The sequence below is a fragment of the Lithobates pipiens genome, unplaced genomic scaffold, assembly GCF_037356315.1.
Source record: "Lithobates pipiens isolate NorthernLeopardFrog02 unplaced genomic scaffold, aLitPip1_a1.2 Scaffold_3, whole genome shotgun sequence".
Lineage (NCBI taxonomy): Eukaryota > Metazoa > Chordata > Amphibia > Anura > Ranidae > Lithobates > Lithobates pipiens.
This window is the reverse complement of record NW_027507790.1, coordinates 223,930,919-223,958,045: the sequence shown is the minus strand read 5'-3', so window position 1 is coordinate 223,958,045 and position 27,127 is coordinate 223,930,919. Positions and strand designations below refer to the sequence as shown.

The window sequence follows — 27,127 nt, the reverse complement described above, 5'->3', positions numbered from 1 at the left end:
GTACATCTGCAGCCTATAAGAGAAAGGAGGTGTGCAGATCACACAGTGATGTGGACTCTCGAAAATGACCCTAATGCTGGTAAACATTGACTGAAAATAGGCTGAAAATCTGTAATGTCCTGGGAAATTCAGGACTATTGGCAATCGGTTCTGTAGGAACCAGCGTACTTTGGCCCATGTGTACAGCCCTTCATCCGACAGAAGCCGATCTCAGTATGCTGAGTGTATGTGGAAAAACCAGCATCCAATCAGTGCAGTCCTCCGTCAGAACACAATAGCTCAGCAGAGATCACCGTAATAATATTGCATAGTTAGCACAGCGACCTCTCAGCATAGCGGGCTGAACAAAACAAAATTAACATGTGTACCAGGCTTAAAGTGGAGGTCCACCCTGAAAAAAATAAAAATAAAATAAAATTACATAAAAATACTCCTAAAAATCAGAAAAAAATATATATTTTTTACTTACCAGAAGTGGCTGTTGCTAGGCCGATCGTCCTAATCTGCCAATGACCTTCATTCTTCTCCTCCTCTCATTGTCTTCTGGGGAATGGGGGGCTCTGTGCTCTGGGAACACAGCGCGTCCCATTCCCCAGAAGGCAATGCGTCCCAGAACACAGCCGGACATTCCCAAAGCGCCACGCGTCCTGCACATGCGCAGTAGGAAACGGGCAGGGAAGCCACAAGTTCCCTTAGTTCGAATGGAGGCACCGGGACCCACTGCGATGGACAGATCGGCTTCGGGCGGCAGACACTGTTGGCACCCTGGACAGGTAAGTGTGCTTATTAAAAGTCAGCAGCTACAGTTTTTTTTGCTGGACCTCTGCTTTAAGAAGCAAACAGATAAATGGAAAAGGATCAACATGTGACTGTGGCTTCAAAAAAAGTGGTTGTAAACCTGAAAATAATTAGAGTGTCACTAAACCCACAATAGTGAAATCAGCCTGTATATGCAGTAAATCATGCTTGTTATACTCAGTGTGGAACCTAAGGGGTTAATCCTCTACGTTGTGTAAAAAGGCTGTTTGATCCTGGCTTCTCTTATCTTCCCCTTCTTCCACTGTCCCCAAACCATCTGCTGATAGTACAGAGCCTTGGGGACAGGCTGCACATGCTCAGTGTGGTGTGTATTGCTAAAGGTTTGTTTTTTTTCTTAGGAGAGTGCATGTGATCAGCACAGGGCCAATCAGCACTATCCAGACAGAGAGTCAGGGGTCCTGCATCCTCATAGGACAATCATGGGAGAATAACTCCTCCTACAAGCTTTAACCAGACACTGATAGAAGTAACAAGACTGCTATATACTGCTGATAAGAAAAGGTATTCAGCGGTTTATATTTATTTATTTCTCTCATGCACATGCCTGAGAGCGGGGGGGGGGGGGGGGGGGGTAAGTTTTTCCAGCATTCCAGCAGCAGATCACCTCCTCCTACACACAGGCACCAGGTAGCGACTTGCATGCACATGGGGATTGCCATGCGTTCACTTTCCTATGTCCATGTGTGAGGCTCGGTCGCACAGCTCTGCTTGCCGGGAGGAGTTTAGAGATGGGAGGAGAGTCCTGTAAAGTCACCACTCCGACTCCCGAGTTTCAGCATTGAGACCCACCCACCCACATCTGATGTTTACAGGGTCCATACCGGTTCAGGGAGCAAGAATTGTAAGGCAAAATAGGGGATTCAATTGGGAGATGTGGGCACATTACTATGGTGTCTTTGTTTTAGATTTACAACCACTTTAAGTAAAATCGGCATCTAGGGTTGCCACTTTTTCTTCAAGCCAAACCAAAACACTTTAGCAGTGCACAGAAAAATGTTTTTTTTCTAGCATACTCTATAGGATTGTAAAAGACCTGGGAAACCTTTGGGTGCTCCAAAGAGAATAGTAATGTGGCTTGAATAGTACCCCCTCACCCTCCTATCAGGCACTGTTCTGAGCTACATTTCTGTCTGACTATTGTGTCCGGGTTTCAGGTGGACTGAAACCCGGACACATGATTCAAAACCCGAACTGTCTGAGTGAATTCCGGACAGGTGGCAACCCTAGTCACATCTGATTTCATTACACAACGACACAATTTTGTGGATTATTTAAACCCTCAAAATATAAAATTAAGGTAGATACTGCACATCTGATTGGCTCAATCTGGGTCAGGCATTGGTTCTAGAACTGAACACAAACACCCAACCCTACACTTTTCAATGCTAACCAGTGAGCCACTATCCTGTCTGGATGGGATGATCTGTTCTGCCTCTCCAAACTAAACTCTGCAAGTGTGATCTCTATAACTGATCCAGTTGTGCCAAGATTGCATTAACTGCTTGCCAACAGCCTCACATCGATATACATCGGCAGAAGGGCTCGTACAGGCAAACTAACGTACCTGTACGTTTAAGATGTGGCCTGCGGGCATGCTTACGTGCCCGCGCCAAGCTCCATGAGTCGGGTAACAGGGATACCCACAATCATTTCACAGAGAGGAAGAACAGGGAGATGCTAATGTAAACAAGCATCTCCCGTTCTGCCTAGTGACAGTGTCACAGATCTCTGCTCCCTGAGATCAGAGCAGAGATCAGTGACTCGTCACACGTCGCCACGCCCCCCCACAGTTAGAATCATTTCCCAGGACATACTTAACCCCTACACTGTCCCCTAGGGGTTAACCCCTTCACTGCCAGTGTCATTTACACAGGAATCTGTGCATTTGTATAGCACTGATTGCTGTATAAATGACAATGGTCCCACAAATGTGTCAAAAATGTCCGCAGTGTCCGCCATAATGTCACAGTCATGATAAAAATTGCTGATCGCCGCTATTACTAGTAAAAAAATATTATTAATAAAAATGCCATAAAACTATCCCCCATTGTAAACTCTGTAACTTTTGTGCAAACCAAGCAATATACGCTTATTGCGATTTTTTTTTTTTACCAAAAATATGTAGAAGAATACGTATCGGCCTAAACCAAGGGGAAAAAAAGTTTTTATATATTTTTGGGGGATATTTATTATAGCAAAATGTAAAAAATAATGCGTTTTTTTCAAAATTGACGCTCTTTTTTTGTTTGTAGCGCAAACAATAAAAACCACAGGGGTGATAAAATACCACCAAAAGGAAGCTCTATTTGTGGGAAAAAAAGACATCAATTTTGTTTGGGAGCCACGCAATTGTCAGTTAAAGCGACGCCGAATCGCAAAAAGTGCTCTGGTCTTTGGCAAGCAAAATGGTCCGGGGTTTAAGTGGTTAACTTACTGTCTCAGTAAAATTATCAGACAGTGACTGGTGACAGTGACTCGATTCAAATGCATCTGGCAGATCATAAAATCCTTTTTAATCCAAAACTTATGCAGATTATAACAGATGAACATCAGAAAGGAAAAAAAAATCATAGTGTGACTAGCTCACAATACAATACATGTGGGGAATAGAAGCTAAAGCATGAAGAAGGGTGGGACTAACTACAGAGAGCATGCCCCAGCTGTGGCAAGAGGTAGGGGCAAAATGATGTATTGCCCTCTGAGTCCCCAATAATGAGATTCACCATCTTTATTTATCCTGGGAACTGTTATCACCAAAAATCCCAAACTTTAAAGTGGAATTTTAGGTAAAAATCAGAAAGGTTTTTTTTTTTCATGCAGATAATAAATATTATGTCAGTGTACAGTTTTGTCAATTATGAGATGAATTCTTGAGTGTGTGCCGGAGTGATGACACCCAGAGGCCGACCAGATTCTGGTCACCAGAACAAAAATAGAAATGGAATCTTCCAATAGGGACACTAGTTCTAGCGACCCTGATGACTACCAGAGATTTCTATCACTTTGGAGGGATTTCCTTTCACTTCCTGTTGTGGCTTTGGACAGGAGTGAAGGTGGCAAAAAAAAAGGGGGTGTAACCCTTCCTTCTCTGTCCACAGAAAATAAGAATAGTGTTATCTTTATTTCGACTTTAAGAGCCCTTTCACACTGAACCACCCGGGCATCGGTGGTAAAACAAAAAATAGCGGCACTTTACCGTCGTTTTTGCAGCGCTATTCAGCTGCTAGCGGGTCGCTTTTAACCCCCACTAGCCGCCAAAAAAGGGTTAAAACCACCCGCAAAGTGTTGCTACAGCCGCACTTTGCTGGCGCTGCCCATTGATTTCAAAGAAGCTGTTGGCAGGACTTTTTCTGACACCCTGCCAGCGCACTTCTCCAGTATGAAAGCCCTCGGGTTTTCACGCTGGACTGAATGGAGCCGTTGTTTCAGGGCACTTTGCAGTCGCTATTTTTAATGCTATAGCACCTGCAAAGCCCCTCAGTGTGAAAGGGGTCTAATACCTTTTAAGTCTTCACAATGGTGATCATGGTCTTGTATCCCCTCCATTGGACTGAACACTAAAGCAAAATTAGGCTTCTTGCTTATACCAGTAAATTAAAGTGGGTGTAAAGGCTCAAGGTTTTTTACCTTCATGCATGAAGGTAAAAAACTTTCTGTGTTCAGTAGCCATCCACAGCCCCCCATTAATACTTACCTGAGCCCCATCTGTCTCATCTTCTCATTGGCTGAGGCAGCAGAACCCATTAGCTCCTGCTACTGTCAAACACAGCCAATGAGCCAATAAGGCCGGGTCGAGCCATGTTCTGTGTGTGAATAAACACTCAGAGCAGCCGCTCAGGAGTGAGGCTGCTCAGGTGCCCCCATAGCAACCTGCTTGCTATGGGGGCACTTGTGGTGGGGGGGCAGGAGTGACGGCAGGGGACATGAGAAGAAAAGGATTGAGGCTGCTCTGTGCAAAACCACTGCACAGAGTAGATAAATATAACAAGTTTGGTATTTAAAAAAATATATATATACCTTTAATATCACTTTAAAGTGGAATTCCACCCATTTAAAAGTCAGCAGCTACAAAAAGTGTAGCTGCTGACTTTTAATAATCAGACACTCACCTGTCCCACGATCCAGCAATGTGGGCACAAAAAGCCCTGCTCCTCGCCCCCTCCTCTCCGCAGCTCCGGCATTGTTACTGTGGGTGCCCTGTTGTGGCCTCACAGGTGGGCGTGCACTGCACGTGCGCACTGCGTAAGCAACGCTGTGCTCTGTGATTGACCGTGCAATCTTCTGGGACCTTTGACGTGTCCCAGAAGATTACAGGGAGGGAAGAGGGAGAGGATCTTCTTTCCGGCGCTAGGGAGGAAGTGGGAGCTGGGTGCCCATAAATACAGGGTACCCGTTCCTCCCCCTAAAAAAATTACATGCTAAATGTGGCATGTCAGGGGGTCACCTACACTTAAAGTGGAAGTTCAATTTTTGGGAGAAACTCTGCTTTAAGTTTATTTTTTAAAATTAAGCAAGGAATCTGATTGGTTGATCAGGAATTATTCTAGTTTTGTTCCTTTTTTCCTGTTTTTTCTATTTTTTTACATCAGTCCTTGTTACATCTCAGTTCTTTTGCTTTACTGTAATTCTATATAATTCTTTCACTTTTAATATTAAAAATAATGTGTCTCTTCCTACCGGTGCTGTAAATATAGACTTAGATGCTATCATTACACCCTGCCCCTTCAGAGGTATGGGTAGAGATGGGTGGCATGTTGGATATAGTGAATGGTATAATTGGCAGGATACAACACTGCCATATATTGTTCCTCTTTAGTCAAAGGATTTTGTAGCAGCCTAAGAAAGATCTCTACAGGCTTCAAAATAAAACAGAAATTACAGGTTTCACTGCAGATTTCCAGATGTGTCTTTAGAAGGTATTATTTAGGGCAGGGTAAGCTTTATATAACATGTAATTTATTTAATCTGAGTTTAAAAAAACTTGCATCATGGAGGCAGTGGACAAAAGTTCAAACGTTTAACATGTTCAGATTTTTTGTAGGAAATTTGTCTAATTTGTTTGTTTCTTCCAAAAAAAAAAGCATCACATGAAATATTCTGTTTATAATATATAATCAGTATACTTTTATAAAGATACCCCAATCTTCCCCTGTTCTGATTCGTATCAATTTCTGATTGTCCTAAACTTACACGGCACATGTGTTCCTCAGCTTATGCGTTAAAGTGTAGCTAAAGACAAGAACAAAAATAAAATATATTACAGTTTACTAGTCCTTAGATGTAGTTCAGGGAGATTTACAGAACTGCACCACGGTGCTTTCTGTTGGAATATAAACCAACTCAAAGTATCTACATCCCTACGTGTTTCGTCACCTGACATTCCCCAGGGACAGTAGGACATCTATTTTTAAATTCTTGTTATATGTTGCACAGATTGTTTATATCTGTTAAATGAAAAGCACATTTGCACATGGCACTTTTATATATGTCATACATTCATGCTGGCACATTACACTATGATATACATTTTTTAGCACAGCAATGTCTCTTTAGAACCAAATCCTTATATGTAGTGTCTGCATTCGTTTTGGTTTCTTCTTTTCGCCTGTATTTTTTGGGCTATTCTGGCAGTATACACTTCCTTTCCTAGGGTGGCACTGTGCTGCAGCTCAGTTTCAGGGTCTTGGCAATCTTCTTATAGCCTAGGCCATCTTTATTATTATTATAATACACAATTTATATAGTGCCAACAGTTTATGCAGTGCTTTATCTTTATCCGCTTAAGGACCGCCTCCTGCACATATATGTCGGCACAATGGCACGGCTGGGCACAATCACGTACCTGTACGTGGCTCTTTAAGTGCCCAGCCGTGGGTCGCAAGCGCGCTCGTGACCTGGTCCTGAGCTCCATGACCATGGCTGCAGGACCTGCGGACCCGATCGCCGCTGGTGTCCCACGATCGGGTCACAGAGCTGAAGAACGAGGAGAGGTCTGTGTAAACAAACCTCTCCCCGTGCTTCCTACTGTGGCTGTCACCGATCGCCTGTTCCCTGTTATAGGGATGATCAGTGACATCACATGCCAAGCCACGTCCCCCAACAGTAAAAAAAAAAAAAAAACACACACACACACACATAACCACTAGGGGGCGGGGAGGGGTTAACTCCTTCACTGCCAGTGTCATGTACACAGGAATCAGTGCATTTAAATGGCACTGATTGCTGTATAAATGACAATGGTCCCAAAAATGTGTCAAAAATGTCCGATGTGTCCGTCATAATGTCACAGTCACAATGAAAAACGCTGATCGCCGCCATTACTAGTAAAAAAAATATATTAATAAAATGCTATAAAACGATCCCCTATTTTGTAGACACTATAACTTTTGTGCAAACCAATCAATAATCGCTAATTGCATTTTTTTTACCAAAAATATTCTACTACTTCTATTTATTCTACTACTTTTTTTACCAAAAATATTCTCTACTTCGCACAACCGCACAATTGTCAGTTAAAGCGACGCAGTGCCGAATCGCAAAAAGGGGCCTGGTCCTTTGGCTGCAAATTGGTCTGGGGCTTAAGTGGTTAGGGAGCAAATGTGTCCAGTCCACAAAGTAATCTCATCGCTGTGTTTTCTGACCTCATTCTTTAATTCCAGTTGCACCTCAATCAGTCCAATATGGAGTGATATGCCTTCCACCTCTCTTGAGAGCAGATTCTGCCTTCTGCAATCTGGTGTAAAAGTAGTGGTGTAGGATAGAGACTGTGACCAAATGAGTCCAGATTCAGCTGGACCCACATCTTCTCAGGATCGCACCAGCCGCCATTCCATTAATGTGCCTCCATCCAGTGAGACCCATTCCAGACTGTAGTGTCCCCTACATGATCGTGTGTATGCTCCATCGGAATTTAACTGGTGGAATTATCGCCAGCAAATATTTGAGAGCATGTTCTCAATTTTTCAGATGGAAATTCCGATCGTGTGTATGCAATTCCAATGTGCAATAACTCATGCATGCTCAGATTCAACTAGGAAATGAAAGCTATTGGCTACTGGGTATTGAACTTCCTTTCTAGTACCATCGTATGTGTTGTACATCACCACGTTCTTGATGGTCGGAATTTGGTGTGACGATGTGTATGCAAGACAGCTCGGAATTTCATCAGGAAAACCATCAGAGCTTTTTCCTACCAAAATTCTGATCGTGTGTACGCGGCATAAGTGAATAAAATTAAAGGGATTGTAAAGTGATTTTTTATTTTTTTTTAAATAACAAACATGTTATACTTACCTCCACTGTGCAGCTAGTTTTGCACAGAGTGGCCCCGAACCTGCCCTTCTGGGGTCCCTCGGTGGCTGTCTCGGCTTCCTCCCGCAAGTGCTTCTCACGTTCATGCGAGCTCCCTCGCATGGTGAGAAGCATCTGCGGGCGCGCTCCCGTGATACAGCCGGCGGCTATGGCCGCTCGCTGTATCACATGGCCCCGCCCCCAGCGATACGCGTCAGTGGATGTGATTGACAGCAGCGCGAGCCAATGGCTGCGCTGCTTTCCATCCATCCACTCCAGCCAATCAGCGGCCAGGCTGAACGGTGGAAAGGACGTCGGGGGATGAGCGCGGGACTTTCGAGGGGTGAGGTAAGTAAAACGGGGGGGCTCGGGGCGCAGGCACTGTCAGATGTTTTTTCACCTTAATGCATAGAATGCATTAAGGTGAAAAAACATTTACCTTTACAACCCCTTTAAGTAAACATTTTAAAATACATCTTTTTTTTTCTGTGCTTTATTTGCATTTTTCTAAGATGGGTATATTTAGGGGTCATTTATTATGACAATGGTAGAAAATAAAGGGGGTTAGCCAGCCGAGAAGCCAAGTGCACCTAATTAATGGTGGGATGAGCTTCAAAAATTGGCTTTTTCTCCTAGTGATGTATCTCCATTTCTTTTAAAGTGTTACTAAACCCCGGTCCCTGCATTCACTATATCTGATCTCCCACAGTACACAGAACATGGAAATGCAATTATTTTACTAAATATAAACTAGTAAATACCTTTTCTCATCAGCAATATATAACAGGCTTGTGAGTTCTATCAGTGTCCAGCCAAGCACTGGTTAAAGCTTATAGAAGGAGCTTTCATTCTCTTCTGACTGTCCTATGAGGCTGCATGCCCCTTGACCCTCTGTCTGGACAGTACTGATTGGCCCAGTGCTGATCACATGCACCTTCCAAGAACTAAAATAAAAATCTCTAGCGATACACACCAAACTGAGCATGTACAGAGTACCCCCAAGGCTCTGTACTATTAGCGATGGATGGGAACAGTAAAAGAAGGGGGGGATCAGAGAAGACAGGATCAGACAGCCTTTTTACACAGTGTGGAGGATTAACCCCTTAGGTTCCACAGTGAGTATAACAAGCATGCTTTAATGTATATACACAGATTTTACCGTTGTGGGTAACAGTTTAAGGTCACTCTTAAATGAAGGGTTTGCTATTTATATATTGTTCTTTTATTTGCTAAGGAAGTTGATATTTTTTTTCTAGTGTCAGCTCTATTCTACAGCTGTAAAAGTAAATGCAATGGCCACAAGTGCAGCTATTTTTCTCTAAGCAAACCTGTTAATCACAATACATGAATTCTTTTGCTCTGAGCAATTGGCACAGTGCCCTTTACCAAATCTCACCACTAGTAAGCCTGGTATTAACTCAGCATTTCTATTAAAAGATGGGGAAAATGTACATAGTTACCTACCTTCCTGTGCTAGATCATATGGAAAATGTTTTGTTTTTTTTTAAAAAGGGTTTCATATAGAAAGCCCAGTACATACTGAAATATAGTCTCAAATACGCATCCTGTGCTTATTGTTTTCATTAAAAATAGGTTTGCTGGTTTACCATACCATTAAAGGGATTGTAAAGGATCTTTCTTTTTTCTTTTTTTTCTATCTATTTTATCTTTATCTATATATTCGTTATGTTACTAATTTAGTTTTGCTTTGGAATTCGTTAAATTTAGTTTCCTTTGTGTTAAATTTTGTTTCGTTTTTTCATTTTCTAATGAATTCAAAATTTTTGGAATGATTCTAATTCAGATCAGTCGAAAAAGAATCAATCGATTCAAATTCTGTGTGAAGAATAGCTGGTTGTTAAAGAGGAAGTAAACCCTGATGGGTTTTACTTCCTTTTTTGTTCCCTGTATAACCTGCAAATTAAAAGCAAAATGGACTAGTATGCATCGCATACTAGCCCATTATGTGACGCTTACCTGCAAAAGAATCCAGCGATGTCCCCTGTGTAGGCAGCGTCCATCTTCAAGCCCCTCTTCCTTCCGGGCCACAGACTCCGGCTCTGTAAATCGCCGGAGCCGCATGAAGGCACGCCCGCACATGCGCACAGTAATGGCACACGCTAGGGAAGAAACGTCACGGAGTTTTGTTTCTTCCTCACGCATGCGCCGTTCACTTTATCGGCAGACTATGTGAAATATCTCCTAAACGGCGCACGTTTAGGAGATATTTCCACTACCTATAGGTAAGCTTTATTCAAGGCTTACCTATAGGTAGAAGTCCCAAAAAAGGGTTTACAACCACTTTAACCCCCATGGGCCGCCACTTCCTTAACAACCGATGAGTCATTAGCTGTCAGCGGGCTTCCCCACTGACAGCTGAAATGTAAAGAAAACAATGGTGTTTCGTCAGATATGGCGACCTGTCGGAATTTGTAATGGAAGTGACGTTCCGTCACTGCCATCTTGATACACCCCACACTCATCCATAGTAAGGATACATTGACAAGGCAGCAAGCAGACATCTTGTTACATCCACTGCAGACTTGCTTATATTGTGAAATACAAGATTTAGAATTCAGTCAGTCTGTTTTGATGTTGATTTTTGAAAGCAACGATGTTCTGTTAGTTTAGCAAACCTGAGAGATCAGCAGGCTTGCCGCTGCTTTTAAAAGTTCAACATCAAAACAGTGTCACTGATCCTGAATTTCACAGGAGCAGACTTTACTGGACATATTGTATATAAGCAGAGTTTACTGGAAAAAATAAGTGTGAAATGCATGACTCCGGTGGGTGTAACAAGATGTCCGCTTGTCGCTTTCTTATTGTATCCTTACTGTTGACAAGTGCGGGGTGTAGCAAGATGGCGGCGACAGAACGTCACTTCCATTACAAATTCTGACGGGTCGCTACACCTAACAAAACACTGGCAATAGAAAATTGTGGGGAAAAGTCCATACCAGGCCCTTCAGGGTCAGAATTCAAATTGATCATTTTTCGACAGATCCAAATTCGAATCATTCTGAAAATTTGGAATTTGTTAGAAAGTGAATAAACAAAACAAATTTTAACAAATAGCAATATATCTGAATCGCTGAATAACCAAAAATTTGTCTGAATTTGTATTCAGACCGAAGCGAATTGCACATGTCTTCTAACAAACATATTATACTTACCTGCTCTATGCAATGGTTTTGCACAGTGTAGCCCCAAACGTCCTCTTCTGGGGTCCCCCACCGGCGATGCTGACTTCCGAGTGCACTTGTGTAGGCTCAGTCGCTCCATCCAATGGCTCCTGTTTCTCTCTCTGAATCCAGTGAGGGTGAAGAGAGAGAGCAGCACCTCTGCTCTCGGGCACAGCGCTGGATCGAGAATGGGCTCAGGTAGGTATTGGGGGATAGGGCGCTACACCTAAAAGATTTTTCATATCTTAATGCATGATGGTAACAAAAAAAGAATGATTGTAAAAAAAAACTTTAGTCTTTACAACTACTTTAAATAGGACTTGAACTTTGTCTGCAGATTAGCTAAAGTTTTACATGTTTTCAAGTTTTTATTACTCTTGATGTCCTATCTGGGGACTATTGAGTTTGGGACTGAAAGTGAGGGAAAATCCCATCCCATGGAAAAAATTTGTTCCAGTGAAAACTGTCTAGGAGGGATTTCCCTTCGCTTTGAAGAAATTTCCTCTTACCTTCTGTTGTGTCTACAGAACAGGAATTCTAAATAGCAAGAAGGCAAAAACATCTTACAAGAGATTTATCCTACTTTCTACAAAATGAAAATTTTTTTGACTTTAGAATAAATAGCTATTACCAGCATTTATTATTTATTATTATTATTTTATATTTTTCATCTTAAAAAAAACACTGGAAAAATGCTGGATAATAAATGCTGGTAATAGCTATTTATGGTAGTGTTTTAGGAGCATTTAGGAGTGTTAGCATTTTATTAGCATTTTTGCAGTCCTTTTTAAAAAATAAAAAAAAAAAAGAGAGAAAAAAAGCTCAAAAAAACACTTATTAGCAGTGTTTAGTAGCATTTCTGATGGAAAAACGTTGCCAAATACTCTACAAAAATTTTTTTTTTCTGCTCCTAGACGCTGAAGCTCAAAAAACTCTAATAGCCTAAAGTAGTGTGCATGGACACATAGGATAACACTATTTAGATTCTAGGAGCAGAAAAAAAATTCTAAATGCTAAAAATGCTAGCTACTAGGAACTTAAAAATACGCTAGTGTGCATTGAGCCTTAAGCCACACACGATCGGATTTAACACACGATTGGATTTTCCGCAGACAAAGCGCCAGACTTTTGTCCGAATGCCATGTGCCGTGAACTTGTCTTGCATACAAACGGTGCACAATTGTCAGGCCAACAAAAACACAAACGTAGTGATGTACCACATGGAATTTCAGCTCTTGAGCGCCACCCTTTGAGCGCCTTCTGCTAATGTCGTGTTTGGTGAGCATTGATTCCGAGCATGTGTGTTTGTGCTTTGGACTTTTGTGTGATGGACTTGTGTACACACAATAGGAAAATCTACTAGCCTGATATCCAACATTTGTTGGCGGAAAGTTGGGCAAAAATAACAAATTGACAGTGTGATGACAGTCTGTCATCGCACAATTCCCTGCCGAAAGTCCGATCATGTGTTTGAGGCTTAAGCGCGATACTGTCAGATAGAAGTGGTGAAAGGTACATAAGGAAGAATGATTCATTTCCAAACATTGTTCCGTACAGTAGATTTGTAAATGTACTTTTCTAGAATCACTTATCAGAAAAACAATGATCTAATACATTTTTATACAGTTTAATTAAAGAAGAGGAAGTCTTGGCTCAATAAAAGTGTCAGGCTTGCGCACAGGGTGTGCCTAGTCACCCTGTGTGGTACAGAATCCCCTTGTTTAGACGCCTAATATTTCGCCAATAAAAAAACATTGCAAAAAAATAAATAAAATAATAAAAGACATAAAATTGTAAAAAATAATACAAAATAAAATATTTAAAATGAAAACTACTGACACCAGCCACTGCCTTACTGACATCAATCTCTGCTCTACTGACACCGTCAGTATATATATATATATATATATATATATATATATATATATATATATATATAGTACAAATGCACACACATGCATATGTGTTTGAGCCTCGGGTGCACACCCTAATGCCATAGGCTGCACACACCTATGTATGCGACAGAAACAACCATGCAGCAGATGAATTGGTCATACCCAAATATGTATCCTAAGCAATGAAGGAGTTAACTTCAGCAACAATCTGCCCAGCATTCAGTTGCAGAGTCTTGGAGTGGGCATGTCAGACTACAACAATGAGTTCTTTATTGACAAATGACAGTGTGACGAACAGGGGGAGAAATGTTATAGGACAAGAAACTATCTCAGCCTTAACGTGTATTTCAACCTTTGCAGCCTGAGTGGAATAACACCTCCTTCCCTTCTTTATATTTGTTATATGTCCCCGTTCACATAGCATAACTTAAAAAAGATGAAAAAATTGCAGCTTATATTTTTAAAGTGGAGTTCCAGGCAAAAAGAAAACTCGGTCTCAAACAATTGACATTGTTTGAGGATGAAAGGCTTTACTGTTGATTTCCCTTACTTGCAATGCCGACGCCGGCACCCAAAGTCAATGGACGACGAATCAGCTTGGGGTGCCGACATTGCAGGCTTCCTGGACAGGTAAGTGTCCTTATATTAAATGTCAACAGTTACAGTTTTTGTAGCTGCTGACTTTTAGTTTTTTTTTTTTCCCCAGGCTGGAACTCCACTTTAAATGCTATGCGCTCTCTCTCTCTCTCTATATATATATATATAAATATAGCGAGGCATTAAAGTTGGTGTATATATATATATATATATATATATATATATATATATATATATATATATATATATATATATATATATATACACATACACATACACACCAACTTTAATGCCTTGCTTTATTTCTATGTATAGTATGTATAGTTTTGAATTCTAATTAATGGGGGCAGCCCATATTTACACATTACACACCCACTCTTATGCTTATTACTCCTTTGCACAATGCAAGTCTATGAGTCAGAGCTGTATCAATGAAAACACACCCCCTGTGTGGCTAATATCTTTTTTGTTTACAACCGGTTTTTATTATGAATAAGGTCAAAGTACAAAAAATTGACAGTAGAATGAATAGTGTAAGTAAAGATATACATTGATAATTCAATATTGCTTATTTGATAACATTTCTAGTGTCGGAAATCACAGATTAGAGAAGGAGTCACAAAGGTATTGGTAGGAAATGGTTTGTGTAAATGCTTGAGAGAGAAAGAAAAAACAAAAATGACAGTGATGATATTACCTCTGCAATGAAGCTTCCCATAACGACCGTTTATCTGGGGGGTTAGAGGGATTGATCTACCCGAGATACGCTCAGTCAACAGCTTGGCATTGTGCCAAATATCCTTAACCACTTACAGACCGGACCATTTTGCTGGTCAAAGACCAGACCACTTTTTGCGATTCGGCACTGCGTCGCTTTAACTGACAATTGCGCGGTCGTGTGACGTGGCTCCCAAACAAAATTGACGTCCTTTTTTTCCCACAAATAGAGCTTTCTTTTGGTGGTATTTGATCACCCCTGCGGTTTTTATTTTTTGCGCTATAAACAAAAATAGAGCGACAATTTTGAAAAAAACGCATTATTTTTTACTTTTTCTTATAATAAATATCCAAAAATATATAAAAAAACATTTTTTTCCCTCAGTTTAGGCCGATACGTATTCTTCTACATATTTTTGGTAAAAAAAAATCGCAATAAGCGATTATTGATTGGTTTGCGCAAAAGTTATAGCATTTACAAAATAGGGATAGTTTTATAGCATTTTTATTAATAATTTTTTATTATTTTTTTTTTTTACTAGTAATGGCGGCGATCAGCGATTTTTATTGTGACTGCGACATTGTGGGGGACCCATCGGACATTTTTGACACATTTTTGGGACCATTGTCATTTATACACTAATCACTGCTATATAAATGCAGTGATTCCTGTGTAAATGACACTGGCAGTGGGTGGCAGTGAAGGGGTTAAGTGTGCCTAGGGGTGTGTTACTAACTGTGAGGGGTTGGGCTTTCATTTAGTGAACACTGATCTCTGCTCCAATCACATGGAGCAGAGATCAGCGTCACTAGTTGCTAGGCAGAATGGAGAAATGCTGTTTACACGGCATTTCCTCCATTCAGCCGTCCCGTGAGACGATCGCGGGTATTCCCGCGGCGGGCGAGTCCGCGGGTCCCGCGACCGGACTCACGGGGGTCCCGACCAGCGCGGGAGTGCAGGGCGGCATTGAAGATTGGACGTACCTGTACGCCAATATGCCTGCCCGTGCCATTCTGTCGACGTACATCGTCGTGCGCTGGTCGGGAACCGGTTAAGGAGGGGGCAATCCCAGAAGATGTGAAGCAGAAGATGTCCCATGTAGGGGGGCAACCTCTGAAACAAAGTGGGGATGTTGAAGGGTAAAAAGAATTGAGTTTGGAGGGGGTAAGATACCACCTATAGAGCAGTTTAGTGGCGGATTCTCTGATCGTGGTAGTTTTGGTGGATTTGTGTAAGTTCTCAAAAATGGTGTCCCATTGTTCAGGAGAGAATGAAGTGTTTATGTCTGATTCCCATTTGAGCATGGGGTGTGATTTCACAGGCATATCGAAGTCACTCAGGTTTTTATAGATTTTGGATATTAATCCTTTCGCTCTTGGAGTGGAAATACAAATCTGCTCAAATTGAGAGGGGGGGGGGTTGTGAAGGGTCAGGGAGTAGTTTTTTTGGTAGAATTGTTTTATCCTCCAAAACATTACTTGATCTGTAGGAGCAAGGTTGTATTTTAATTGTAAATCAGAGGAGTCAAATATATTATTTTGAATAAAAGCCTTCAAGTGCGTTAGATTATGATGTTTCCATATGGACAGTGAGGTAGTGTGGCTAATATCTTAAAGAGAAACTGGGATTGATACACTAAAACTGGTTTGCAAGATAACTGAAATACATCATAGGTGATATCCTTTGCTGCTCAGTGATTGCATTATTCTAGTCCGCATCTCCCCAAGGTAATACATAAAACCTGGCCTGTTAGTGAGCCCGAGGACAGGCGTTGATGACCACTGACTTAAGGGATTGTAAACCTTTGAGGTTTTTCACCTCAATGCATTCTATGCACTGAGCTGAAAAACCTCCTGGTATGCTGCAGCCCCCCCGAGCCCCGTTTTTCTTACCTGTACCCATGGGCGTCCGCAGAACTTTTTTCAAGGGGGGGCATAATTTTAGGGTCACCCATGCGCCGCCCCTTTTCGACAATGTCATTATCAGATTATCATGGTCAGAGACTGCAGACTTAGTACAATCCCTAGGATAGGTAATGGATAATAGCCAACAGGCCCTCTTACCAGACCCAGCGAAACAACACCAGTGATCCATCCGGCTGGAAGATCGCTCACGCGCCACGGGGGCGACTCTGGTCAGTAGTGTAGCATGTATGTACCCTGGCAGTGACTCAGTCTTTCTCTCTGGTGGTGCTGGACAGCATGGCTCGCTCTGGTGGCATGGGGCAGTGTAGTTCTCTCTCTGGTGGCGCTGGGCAGCGTGGCTCTCTCTCTCTCTGGCTTCTGCCCAGCACAATCCTTGTTCTTTTTCCTGTAGCACCCTCTCCCTCAGCTTTTTTCTCAGGCTACAGTCTCTCAATCTCTCGATCAAGCTGTATCCTCCTCCCTGTGGAAAATGGGGCCACCAATCTTTGGGACTACATGTCCTATGATTCTCTCCTCTCCTAGTCTCTTTTGATTGTCCCTCAGTTATGGCCAATAGGGAAGGAACAGAGCGGGCAGGAACAGTTATTGCCAATAGGGAAGGAACAGAGCGGGCAGGAAGCTGGGCGAGGAACCTGGTGAGAGCCGTCGTCTCTTCTCCCTGACAGGAGAAAGGAGGGGGTGACCGGGGTAAACCTGATAGCACCGCTGCCGAGTTCTCTGCTGGACTGAGCACGGAAAAGAGCCTGCAGTCACGCTACACTGATAGGGGGGCTTGGCAGAACCTTGATGGTGTCACCCCACTGGCGGGTTGCACATGGGTGTGGGCTGCCTGCACCCCGATAGGGATGGAACTGTGTTGAATTTAAGATCTCATCCCTGATTCCAGGGGGGGGGCACTTGACCCCCCTTGCCCCTACCTGTGGACGCCCATGCCTGTACCCCCTCTATCTCATCCCGGGGACAAGCACACCAGCAAAAGCCGGTGTCTTGGGTCCAGATTGGATGTATTGATAGCAGCGCAGCCATTGGCTCCCGCTGCTGTCAATCAAATCCAATGACCCGGGCACCAGGGGGTGGGGCCGATTCATACATTTGGCTTCTATGGACACAGAATGAATGAGTCGGGAGCACGCCCGCAAGGTCACCCCCTCGGGAGAGCACTTCTCCTAGGGTGTTATCTAATGCTGGGAGGAGCCACGAGAGCCACCGAGGGACCCCAGAAGAGCAGGTTCAGGGCCACCCTGTGCAAAATGAGCTGCACAGTGGAGGTAAGTATGATATGTTTGTTATTTTTCATTGTGAGAATGCAAAATGTTCTCTGAATGGTGTCTGTGCCCTATCAAGCAACCCTCTGTGTTGAGTACCTGTGATACTGTGTTGCAGTGATTTGCAGCCTCCACGAGGATCCCACATATATGAAACATACGTACTTACATTCGTCTAATGTAACTATGTAAAAATCGCCATACCTGGAATTCAGCTTTAATGATGATTTGCTCATTACAGAGCTGCAGTAATGTGTACCCTTTATCTTTGCTTTCAGCTTTAAATGAACTGACAAGCAAAGAAGGTTGAAAAGAAATAAGTACATATGCAATCTCAGACATATGAAAAAACAATTATAACAATAACAAAATACTACTAGAACAGCTACTACTACTACTACTACTACTACTAATAATAATAATAATAATAATAAATCAAGTTGTCATTCATTTGGTGATTTCCCTTGAAGTTAACTACGTTTTCTTTATTCCAGGCCACTTCTTCTCAATCAATGGACCATTCTGCTGGGCTTCATGGCAATAACTTTGTAATTTTCATAATTCTTCAGCTGGCAATAAAGAGCTGCCAAGGTATAATTTAGAGGCATAGAAGCACCTCTCTGCTGGTCATATACACTATATTGTCAAAAGTATTGGGACACATGCCTTTATACACACATGAACTTGAAGCAACTTGACTGGCCTGCACACCTAACCTCAACCCAATAGAACACATTTGAGATGAATTAGAGCAGAAATTGCGAGCCAGGCCTTCTCAGCCAACATCAGTGCCTGACCTCACTAATGCTCTTCTGGAAGAATGGTCAAACCTCCCCATAGACACACTCCTAAACCTTGTGGACAGCCTTCCCAGAAGAGTTGAAGCTGTTATAGCTGCAAAGGGTGGGCCAACTCAATATTGAACACTACAGACTAATGCCCCATACACACGGTCGGACATTCCAACCACAAAATCCGTCTTATTTTTTCAGACGGATTTTTGTCTAAATTTGTCTTGCATACACACGGTCGCACAAAATCCGATCGTTCGGAACGAGGGGACGTTATACACTTATGACGGGGCTACATAGAGGCCAGTAGCCAATAGCTTTCGTCTCCACATTTTTTCTGAGCATGCGTGGCACTTTGTGTGTCGGAATTCACTACACATGATTGGAAAAAGTCTGATTGGATTTTGTTGTCGGAAAATTTTAGATCCAGCTCTCAAACTTTTTCAGTTGGAAATTCCGACAGAAAAAAGTCCAATAGAGCCCACACACGATCGGCTTTTCCCACAACATAATCCGATCGGACTTTTTCCAGACTTTTCCTTAATTTCCAACCGTGTTTATTGGGAAATAAGACTGGGATAACATTAAAGTTCATGTGCGTGTGTGCGAAGGTGTTCTAATATTTTTGACAACACAGTGCACATCATGATGCAATGGACTGAACTGATTTGTGTAATGCTTGTGACATTTAGGCACAGTGTGTTTTTTTTTTTTTTTTTTTTATTAACCTGGCCCCATATTTCTTGGTCCCCCCCACCCCTTTTGTTCTGGGAAATACTGACAGTACATATTGGCAGTAAGTAAACCCCAATGTATTCTGCCATTCTTACCACTTTCTTTCATGTTGTAGAGCCCCAGGAATCTTCTCCCCCTCTAAATCTGAAGGTGTACCCTGACCTCCACCAGCAGCAACGCTTGGTCGTAGAATGGGACTTCGGTGACAGAGTCTATTCTTCTGGCTTGAACTTTATTTTTCACATCCAAGTGGCGCGATCCATAAAAAATAACATCATTCATGATGTAAGTACAATGGATTATATACTGCTGTTATTCAGACAGTTGGATGTAGGCATTCTGTGTATGAATGAATGAATGAATGAATGGAGTGAGTGACTTGTATAGCACTACCTATGTGAACTGATTCGCCTCAGGGCGCTTTCTTGCCACCAGAGTCCATCTGCGGCTTTGCGTGGTCCTTTACCCCGTAAGGTCCTGACACGCTTACAAACACATACAACATTGTCATACACACATATTAAGGCCAATTTTTTTTTAGACAAGTTCTAATTAACCTACCAGCATATCTTTGCCCTTGTACACACGGTCGGACATTCCAATGGACAATGTCCGATAGGACCGTGTTGTCGGATAATCCGACAGTGTGTGGGCTCCATCGGACCAAATTTTCCAGCTGGGCTATAAAATTTTCCGACAACATGATCCGATTGGACTTTGTCCGATCATGTGTAGAGATTCCTAGACCAAAGCTATTGGCTACTAGCCTGAACGTAGTCCCGTCCTAACGAAATAACGTCATCGCGTTAAGTACGATCGGATTTTCTGACAACTTTGTCCGACTGTGTGTATGCAACAGTTTCGGATAAAATCTGACGGATTTGGTTGTCAGAATGTCTGACCGTGTGTACAAAGGCTTAGGAGTGTGGGAGGAAAGTGGAGTACCCGGAGGAAACCCATGCAGGCACAGGGAGAACATGCAAACTCCAGGCAGATGGTGTCGTGATCGGGATTTGAACCAGCGACCCTATTGCTGCTAGGTGAAAGTGCTAACCACTACACCACTGTGCTGCCCAATGTATGTGTAAAGAAGAAGTCCGCTCTCAGGAGCAATGTTCATGTGACATATATAATTGCTACACAAGTCGTTTTGTAATTCATTGCTCCAAAAATGGCCTTGTAACGTTAAGATGAAGATGGCTGTGATTACTAAAACCTCCAAAAAAGTAACATTTTCAATTATAATAGTATTCTGTGTATTGCAATTTTGTATAGAAAACTCCAGGTATTCCTTATGCCGCCTACACATGAGTGGACTTTCGGGCAGAAAGGATCCAACGGTCTTCCCGATGGACTTCTGACCGAACGGACGTGCCTGCACACGTACGGACCAAAGTCTGTCCATTTTGAACGTGATGACGTACGACTGGACTAGAAAAAGGAAGTTCAGTAGCCAGTAGCCAATAGCTGCCCTTACGTCGTATATTGGTCAATCGGACCAGCATACAGACGAACGGTTTTCCCGATAGAAATTGATTCCGTCATGTTCTATTTCTAGGTCCGTCTGAATTTTTGAAGAAAAAAGTCAGATGAAGCCCACACACGATCGGAATATCCAACAGAATGATTCCGTCTGACCTTTTCTGACGGAAAGTTCGGTCGTGTGTACGCGGCATTATAGTTTGTAGGCAGCTAAAATCTTTAAGAATAATTGGAAATGGGAATGTAAAACCTTGAAAAAGCGTCCAAACTAATAAAACAGCTCAGGCAGTACTTCGCTGCTTTGCAAAATATTCTGTAGTACATCACACCTCCCAACTTTTTGAGATGGGAATGAGGGACACCAATCAGCAAAATTATGCAGGTATAGGACACGCCCCTTGCTACGCCCCCTTAAAGGAAAATTGGACAAAAAAAAAAACAAAGATTGGTTAAACCCACAAGCTTTTTTTTTACCACTACTATTCCTTTATATTGGCTTTTGGAATTTACAAATGCAGCAATTTAGAAATCAGATGAAAGGTTTAGCACTGAAAACACTTTTTTATGGATAAAAAGTCAATTTCATATACAACTATATAGATCAGATGAAAATGAGGGACAAATGAGGAGGAAAGAGGGACAGAGGGACTTTGCTCCTAATCAGGGACAGTCTCTCGAAATCAGGGACAGTTGGGAGTTATGATACAGGGACAGGTCCACTTTAAATCTCTGTTACTAATTTATTCTTTTGTTCCAGGAATATTACAACACAAGTCTCTCTGGAAGTGATAAGCACTTCATCTGGAAGTGGGATTCTGAGCTGCCTTTAGAATGTGACTCCCATTCTTTCCGCATTCGTAGCGCCTTATTATGGAACACTTTTCCCTCTGAAGAGCAATGGAGTGTTTGGAGCCTGTGGAAGACCCATCATGGTGAGTGCAGACTTGTATGTACTGATATCACTTAATCATGTGTCACCACTTGAGGCCACACAGGACCAACAGGGATCACACATAGGATGGTCTTAACCACGTGACCTCAGGAAGATTTAACCCCTCCATGACCAGGCCATTTTCTGGCCAACTGACAATTGCACGGTTGTGCAATGCTACACCCAAATAAAATATTTGTCCTTTTTCCCACAAATAAAATTTTCTTTTTGGGTTTTTGATCACCCCTGTGGTTTTTATGTTTCGGGCTATAGACAAAAAAAGAGCGACACTTTAAAAAACAAAAACAAAAAAAACAATATTTTTTACTTTCTGTTATAAAACCTATCCAATAAAAGAACGTAAAAAATCGAATTTATTTTCATCAATTTAGGCCATTATGTGTTTTGCTACATATTTTTGGTAAAAAAATAATCCAATAAGCATATATAGATTGTTTTGCACAAAAGTTATAGAGTCTACAAACTATGTGATATTTTTTTTTTTTTTTATTATTATTTTTTTTACTATTAATGGCGGCGATCTGTGACTTATAGCGGGACTGTGATATTGCGGCAGACAAATGGGACAGCTAACTGTCACTTGACACTTTTTGGGGAAAAGTGACACTAATACAGCGATTAGTGCTAAGAGATATGCACTGTCACTGTACTAATGACACTGGCTGGGACGAGGTTGACATCAGGGGCGATCAAAGGGTTAACTGTGAGCCTCACCTGTGCGTTCTCACTGTGGGGGAGGTGATCTGAATAGGGGAAGGCATTAATCCATGTTCCTGCTTTGCAGGAACACAGGATCAATACCTTCCCCTCTGACAGAACAAGCTGTCTTGTGTACATAGACAGATTGCCGTTCTGCCTGTTTACTGTCTAATTGGTGGGCATTGAGTCGACGGTACCCACTGCTAGATGATTACAGCGGGATCGGGCCATCGGCAGCACGCGCACACACCCCAGACACAGAAGGGTCAGATCACATACTAGATACGCAATCTGGCACCACCTGCCGCAGTAGGATGAGTGATCCGCAAGTGGTTAAAAAGACTGTATAACCATACAGAATTTGGTGAGAAGGGACTAAAGCAATCAAAAAGCCCCCCAACCAAAACAATGCACAAAGCAGTAAAGCCCTCCTAAAGCCTCAGCCTCATGCACAACGGGGGCTTATCCCCAGTGCATTAGAATGCTGCGTTTAGGTGCCAGCAGAAGTCACTGATGCAGCTTACAGCCCCGCTGCTGGCAGCCTGTACAACTCTGGGAGAGTCTGGAAGCTGCTGTGGCTGGATGGGGCTGGACAGTACACCAAGTGGTACAAACAGTCAGGGCAGTATGCACCCAGGGAAGAATGTGCATAAGCAAGTGTTCCAGCTATTCATCCCTTAACACATAATGCCCTAAATGTTAGTACATTGTCTCAGTGTATGGTCCGGCATACTGCCAGCAGCAGGGGTAGATGGTGCACTTGTGCCTTCCGCCTGCACCAAAATCCTAAAGTCTCATACACTGGGAATAAACACCTTGTGCAGCCTTTCTCAACCTTTTCAACCCAGAGGAACCCTTGAATGGTTCTACAACTCATGATACATTAGTGCGATGGTCAGTGGGAAGAATGGTCCTTATACCTGTGGTCATTGGGAAGAATTACCTCCTTACAGATAGCTAAAAAGATCAATGGTGTCAGTGGGAACTTATCCGAGAGGCAGAAATGGCCCAATGCTGAAGGAACCCCTAGCAACCTCTGGAGGAACCCTGGTTGAGAATCACTGGCCTAGTGTGAATGAGACCTAAACAGAAGTTATCCACGTGTCCTATTCTCTAACATGTCCCAAAAATAAGAATATTAGTTATTTCGGGACAGCAGGCAGAGCAAATCATTGCCAAAAATGTCAGGATGAACATCCAGGACCACTGGTGTATAGTGCAAATATAGCCCAAATTTACAGAACCATTTATTCCATTGTGGAGAAGGATCTGGGGGTTTTGGTAGATCACAAGCTCGGTAATAAGATGCAATGCCAAGATGCAGTTTCCAAAGCGAGCAAAGTCCTTTCTTGTATTAAGAGAGGTATGGAACCCAGAGAGATATCATTTTGCCCCTGTACAAATCATTAGTAAGACCTCATCTGGAATATGAAGTTCAGTTTTGGGCACCAGTTCTCAAAAAGCATATCAGGGAACTGGAGTAAGTGCCGAGAAGGACAACCAAACTGATAAGAGGCATGGAGGAGCTCAGCTATGAGGAAAGATTAGAGGAACTGAATTTAGTCTCTTGTGAGAAGAGGAGATTAAGGGGGGATATGATCAACATGTACAAATAGATAAGGGGTCCATAGAGTGAACTTGGCGTTGAGTTATTGCACAGAGGACAAGGGGGCACGCTTTACATCTAGAGGAAAAAATATTTCATCTCCAATACAGAAAGGTTTCTTCACAGTAAGAGCTGTGAAAATGTGGAATAGACTCCCTCTAGAGGTGGTTCTGGCCAGCTCAGTAGATTGCTTCAAAAAAAAGCCTGGATTCTTTCCTAAATGTACATAATATAACTGGATACTAACATTTATAGGTAAAGATGATCCAGGGAAAATCCAATTGCCTCTCAGGGATCAGGAAGGAATTCTTTCCCCTGCTGTAGCAAATTGGAGCACGCTTTACCTGGGGTTTCAGCCTGACTAACTATGTAGCTATGTATACAGCTGTTTCAAGCTTTTTTATAATACACTTTTGTAATATTTATTTAAAGTGGTTGTAAATGAATTTATTTTTTTAAATAACAAACATGTCTATACTTAATTGCTCCCTCAGAGCTGCCCCAATCCTCCTCTTTTCTGGTCCCCCGCCGGTGCGCCTGGCTCCTCCTCTCTTGCTGGTGCCCCCAATAGAAAACCGATTCCCATGGGGGTACTCGTGCAAGCTCATCCTCGAGCTCCGCTCCTGCATCCATTGACAGACAGCGGGACTCGGCCCCCCGCCCAACTCCCTCTTCACTGTAGTGGATTGACAGGAGCAGGAGCCAATGGCTGCTGTTGATCTGCCCAGGGAGGAGGGACAAAGTCAGGACAGCTACAGCTCTCATGCACAGTGCTGGATCACGATAGGGTTCAGCTACGTATAAGGCGGGTGAGGGGGTGAGTCCGAGACACAGAAGGTTTTTTTAACCTTAATGCATAGAATGCAAGAAGGTAAACAAACCTTGAGTCTTTAGGACCACTTTAATTAATGTATTATTTTAATGCCGCGTACACACGAGCGGACTGTATGGCATACTTAGTCCGTCATACAATCCGACGGACAGTCCGTCATACTTTCGACTGAACGGACTTGACCACACACGGATGCACAAACAGTCCTTCGAAAGCTTGCACGATGACGTGTACAGCACGTACAACGGGACTAGAAATAGGAAGTTGAATACACAGCAAAGCACCCTTCCGCCATGTAAATCCTTTCTGGGCATGCGCCATTCTTAGTCCGTCGAACTAGCCTACTGACGAGCGGATTGTCCGCTGAAACCAAAGTACAACGGACAGAATTTCGAAAAATCCGAAATACTTAGTACGCCAGACTGCACGCTGAAAAAGTCCGCTGAAGCCCACACACGAGCGAACTGTCCGCTGAAATGTGTTTCGACGGACTAAGTACGCCATACAGTCCGCCCGTGTGTACGCGGCATTAGTCATGGCACAGTCATGAATGTATGTTTGTGACTGTATCAATTAAATTTTTAAGAATAAAATAGTATTAAAATGACAAAAATGATAACATAAGAAAAAAAGGCCCCATTAAAGTATATAATATAAACAGTAGAGTACTAATGGAGAATAGTAGGAAGACATTTAGAAAAGGTTTAAAATTTTCTGTCTCCCGAGTATCTAATAAATTCATAAGGAGACACCCTGAAAACATACTTTCTATGGCAACAACCGTAAATGTAGACTACATAAAGTGTAGAATACACTAATTTAAGAAACCCCTGAACTTTTACACAAGAAAATAGAGTTTATTAACAGATTGAAAAAAAAAGCCTCATTACATTTGGAGTTGAATTGGTGATAGAAATGAAAAGCATGCTATAATTGTAAGCATAGTCATTTATCCAACACAGAGCGGGAAAGACTAGTATTGTCAAAGAAAGGACTCATTTTTAATAATTATGTTGATCATTTTATTATTTATTATTTTATTTTTTTATTAACAATTTTGATTACTTATAATTAAACCGCTAACATAGTGTGGAGTATTGTTATTATAGATAGAGATAACTCTATAATGCCAAAATTGACCAACAGATAGCCAAAAAAGGGGCATATTCGAATTTAAAAACAGATCCTACAAATAAAAAAACAGTAATTATTTGAATACTGAAGAGAACATATAAGTAAATGGTAATAAATCTGAGTTTTTTTTTAACAAGACATTATTTCTACAGATGAAGCCAAGGTTTACCCTTAAAACTATATCTGCCTATCACTTTTGATTTACAGATCTTTTTTTTGACATGCCCCTACAGTCCTGGACACATTTACAATTCTTCCTTTGAACTGTCTTATATTATTGTTTTCAAATACACTTTTGAATAGGAGTGGTCTAAATTTTACATCGTATGTCACCCCCTTATTTTCCCAGGAAAGAACGGAGAGAACAGAAAGAACATAGTAATATATCCCCATGAGAAAATTGTTTTGGAGGGTTCTGAAGTTAGTTTTTGCTGCTTGCCCAGCCTTTCCGAGAAAGTCAAGGAGATGACCTATAAGATGAAACAGTATCAGAGCCAGTCAGAACGGATGAAAACAGAGAGTTTTGTGATTACGGTGAAAAATGCATCAATGACTCGCTCGGATGGAGACAATGTTATCTGCCGACTCTATGAGGACTCTATGGGCAGAAAAAGACATAATGGAACCGTCCTCATTGTTAGCAGTAAGTGTACTATGAACTCTATGTGCTCTATGAAGTCCTGATCAGAGGCGGCTCTAGGTTTTGTGAGGCCTTAGGCAAAACTTACACATGAGGCCCCAATCACGCCCATAATGGGAAAAAAGGAGGCACGTGCGGAGAGGTCCGCATGCCTTGGAGCCGGGTGCTGTCATCCAACCGCTGCCACTCCCTATCGACCTCTACTGTCCCGCTCCCGGCACTTGCTACCACCGGACCTGGATGAGACCTTGACAACATCAGTGATTGATCAGAGGCAAATTAGGGGGCCACGAGGCCCCTGTGACTGTGGGGCCTTAGGCAATCGCCTAATTTGCCTAATTAGTGAGCCACCACTGGTCATGATGTATTGCAAGTAATATTCCATGCTCCCATCGCACATATTCCTGGATAAAGCTCTAAAAGATTTGGGTGCTGCAGCAACAACCAGCTGGAAACTCATTCAGAAAGTCACCAGAAAGATATTTGCCAGCACACCATGGATTGACAAGGTAGTGTCCAAACAGATTTTTTTAATGCATGATCACCTCACAGAGAAGTGCAACAT

General features: G+C 42.3%; 1 protein-coding gene across 2 annotated transcripts in view; it reads left to right on the top strand.

Annotated features, from left to right (window-relative positions):
- Window positions 1–27,127, top strand: part of OSMR (oncostatin M receptor) — an 86,637-nt gene that overhangs the window by 11,968 nt on the left and 47,542 nt on the right. The window contains exons 1-5 of one of the 2 annotated variants that reach the window (XM_077462826.1): window positions 13,540–13,816; window positions 18,186–18,282; window positions 19,333–19,502; window positions 21,457–21,631; window positions 26,272–26,565. In XM_077462826.1, the coding sequence (XP_077318952.1) occupies window positions 13,742–13,816; window positions 18,186–18,282; window positions 19,333–19,502; window positions 21,457–21,631; window positions 26,272–26,565 (811 nt within the window). In that variant the 5' untranslated portion in view covers window positions 13,540–13,741. Of the gene's footprint in view, window positions 1–13,539; window positions 13,817–18,185; window positions 18,283–19,332; window positions 19,503–21,456; window positions 21,632–26,271; window positions 26,566–27,127 lie in introns of those variants that run through there. The other variant, XM_077462827.1, reaches the window with a different exon arrangement.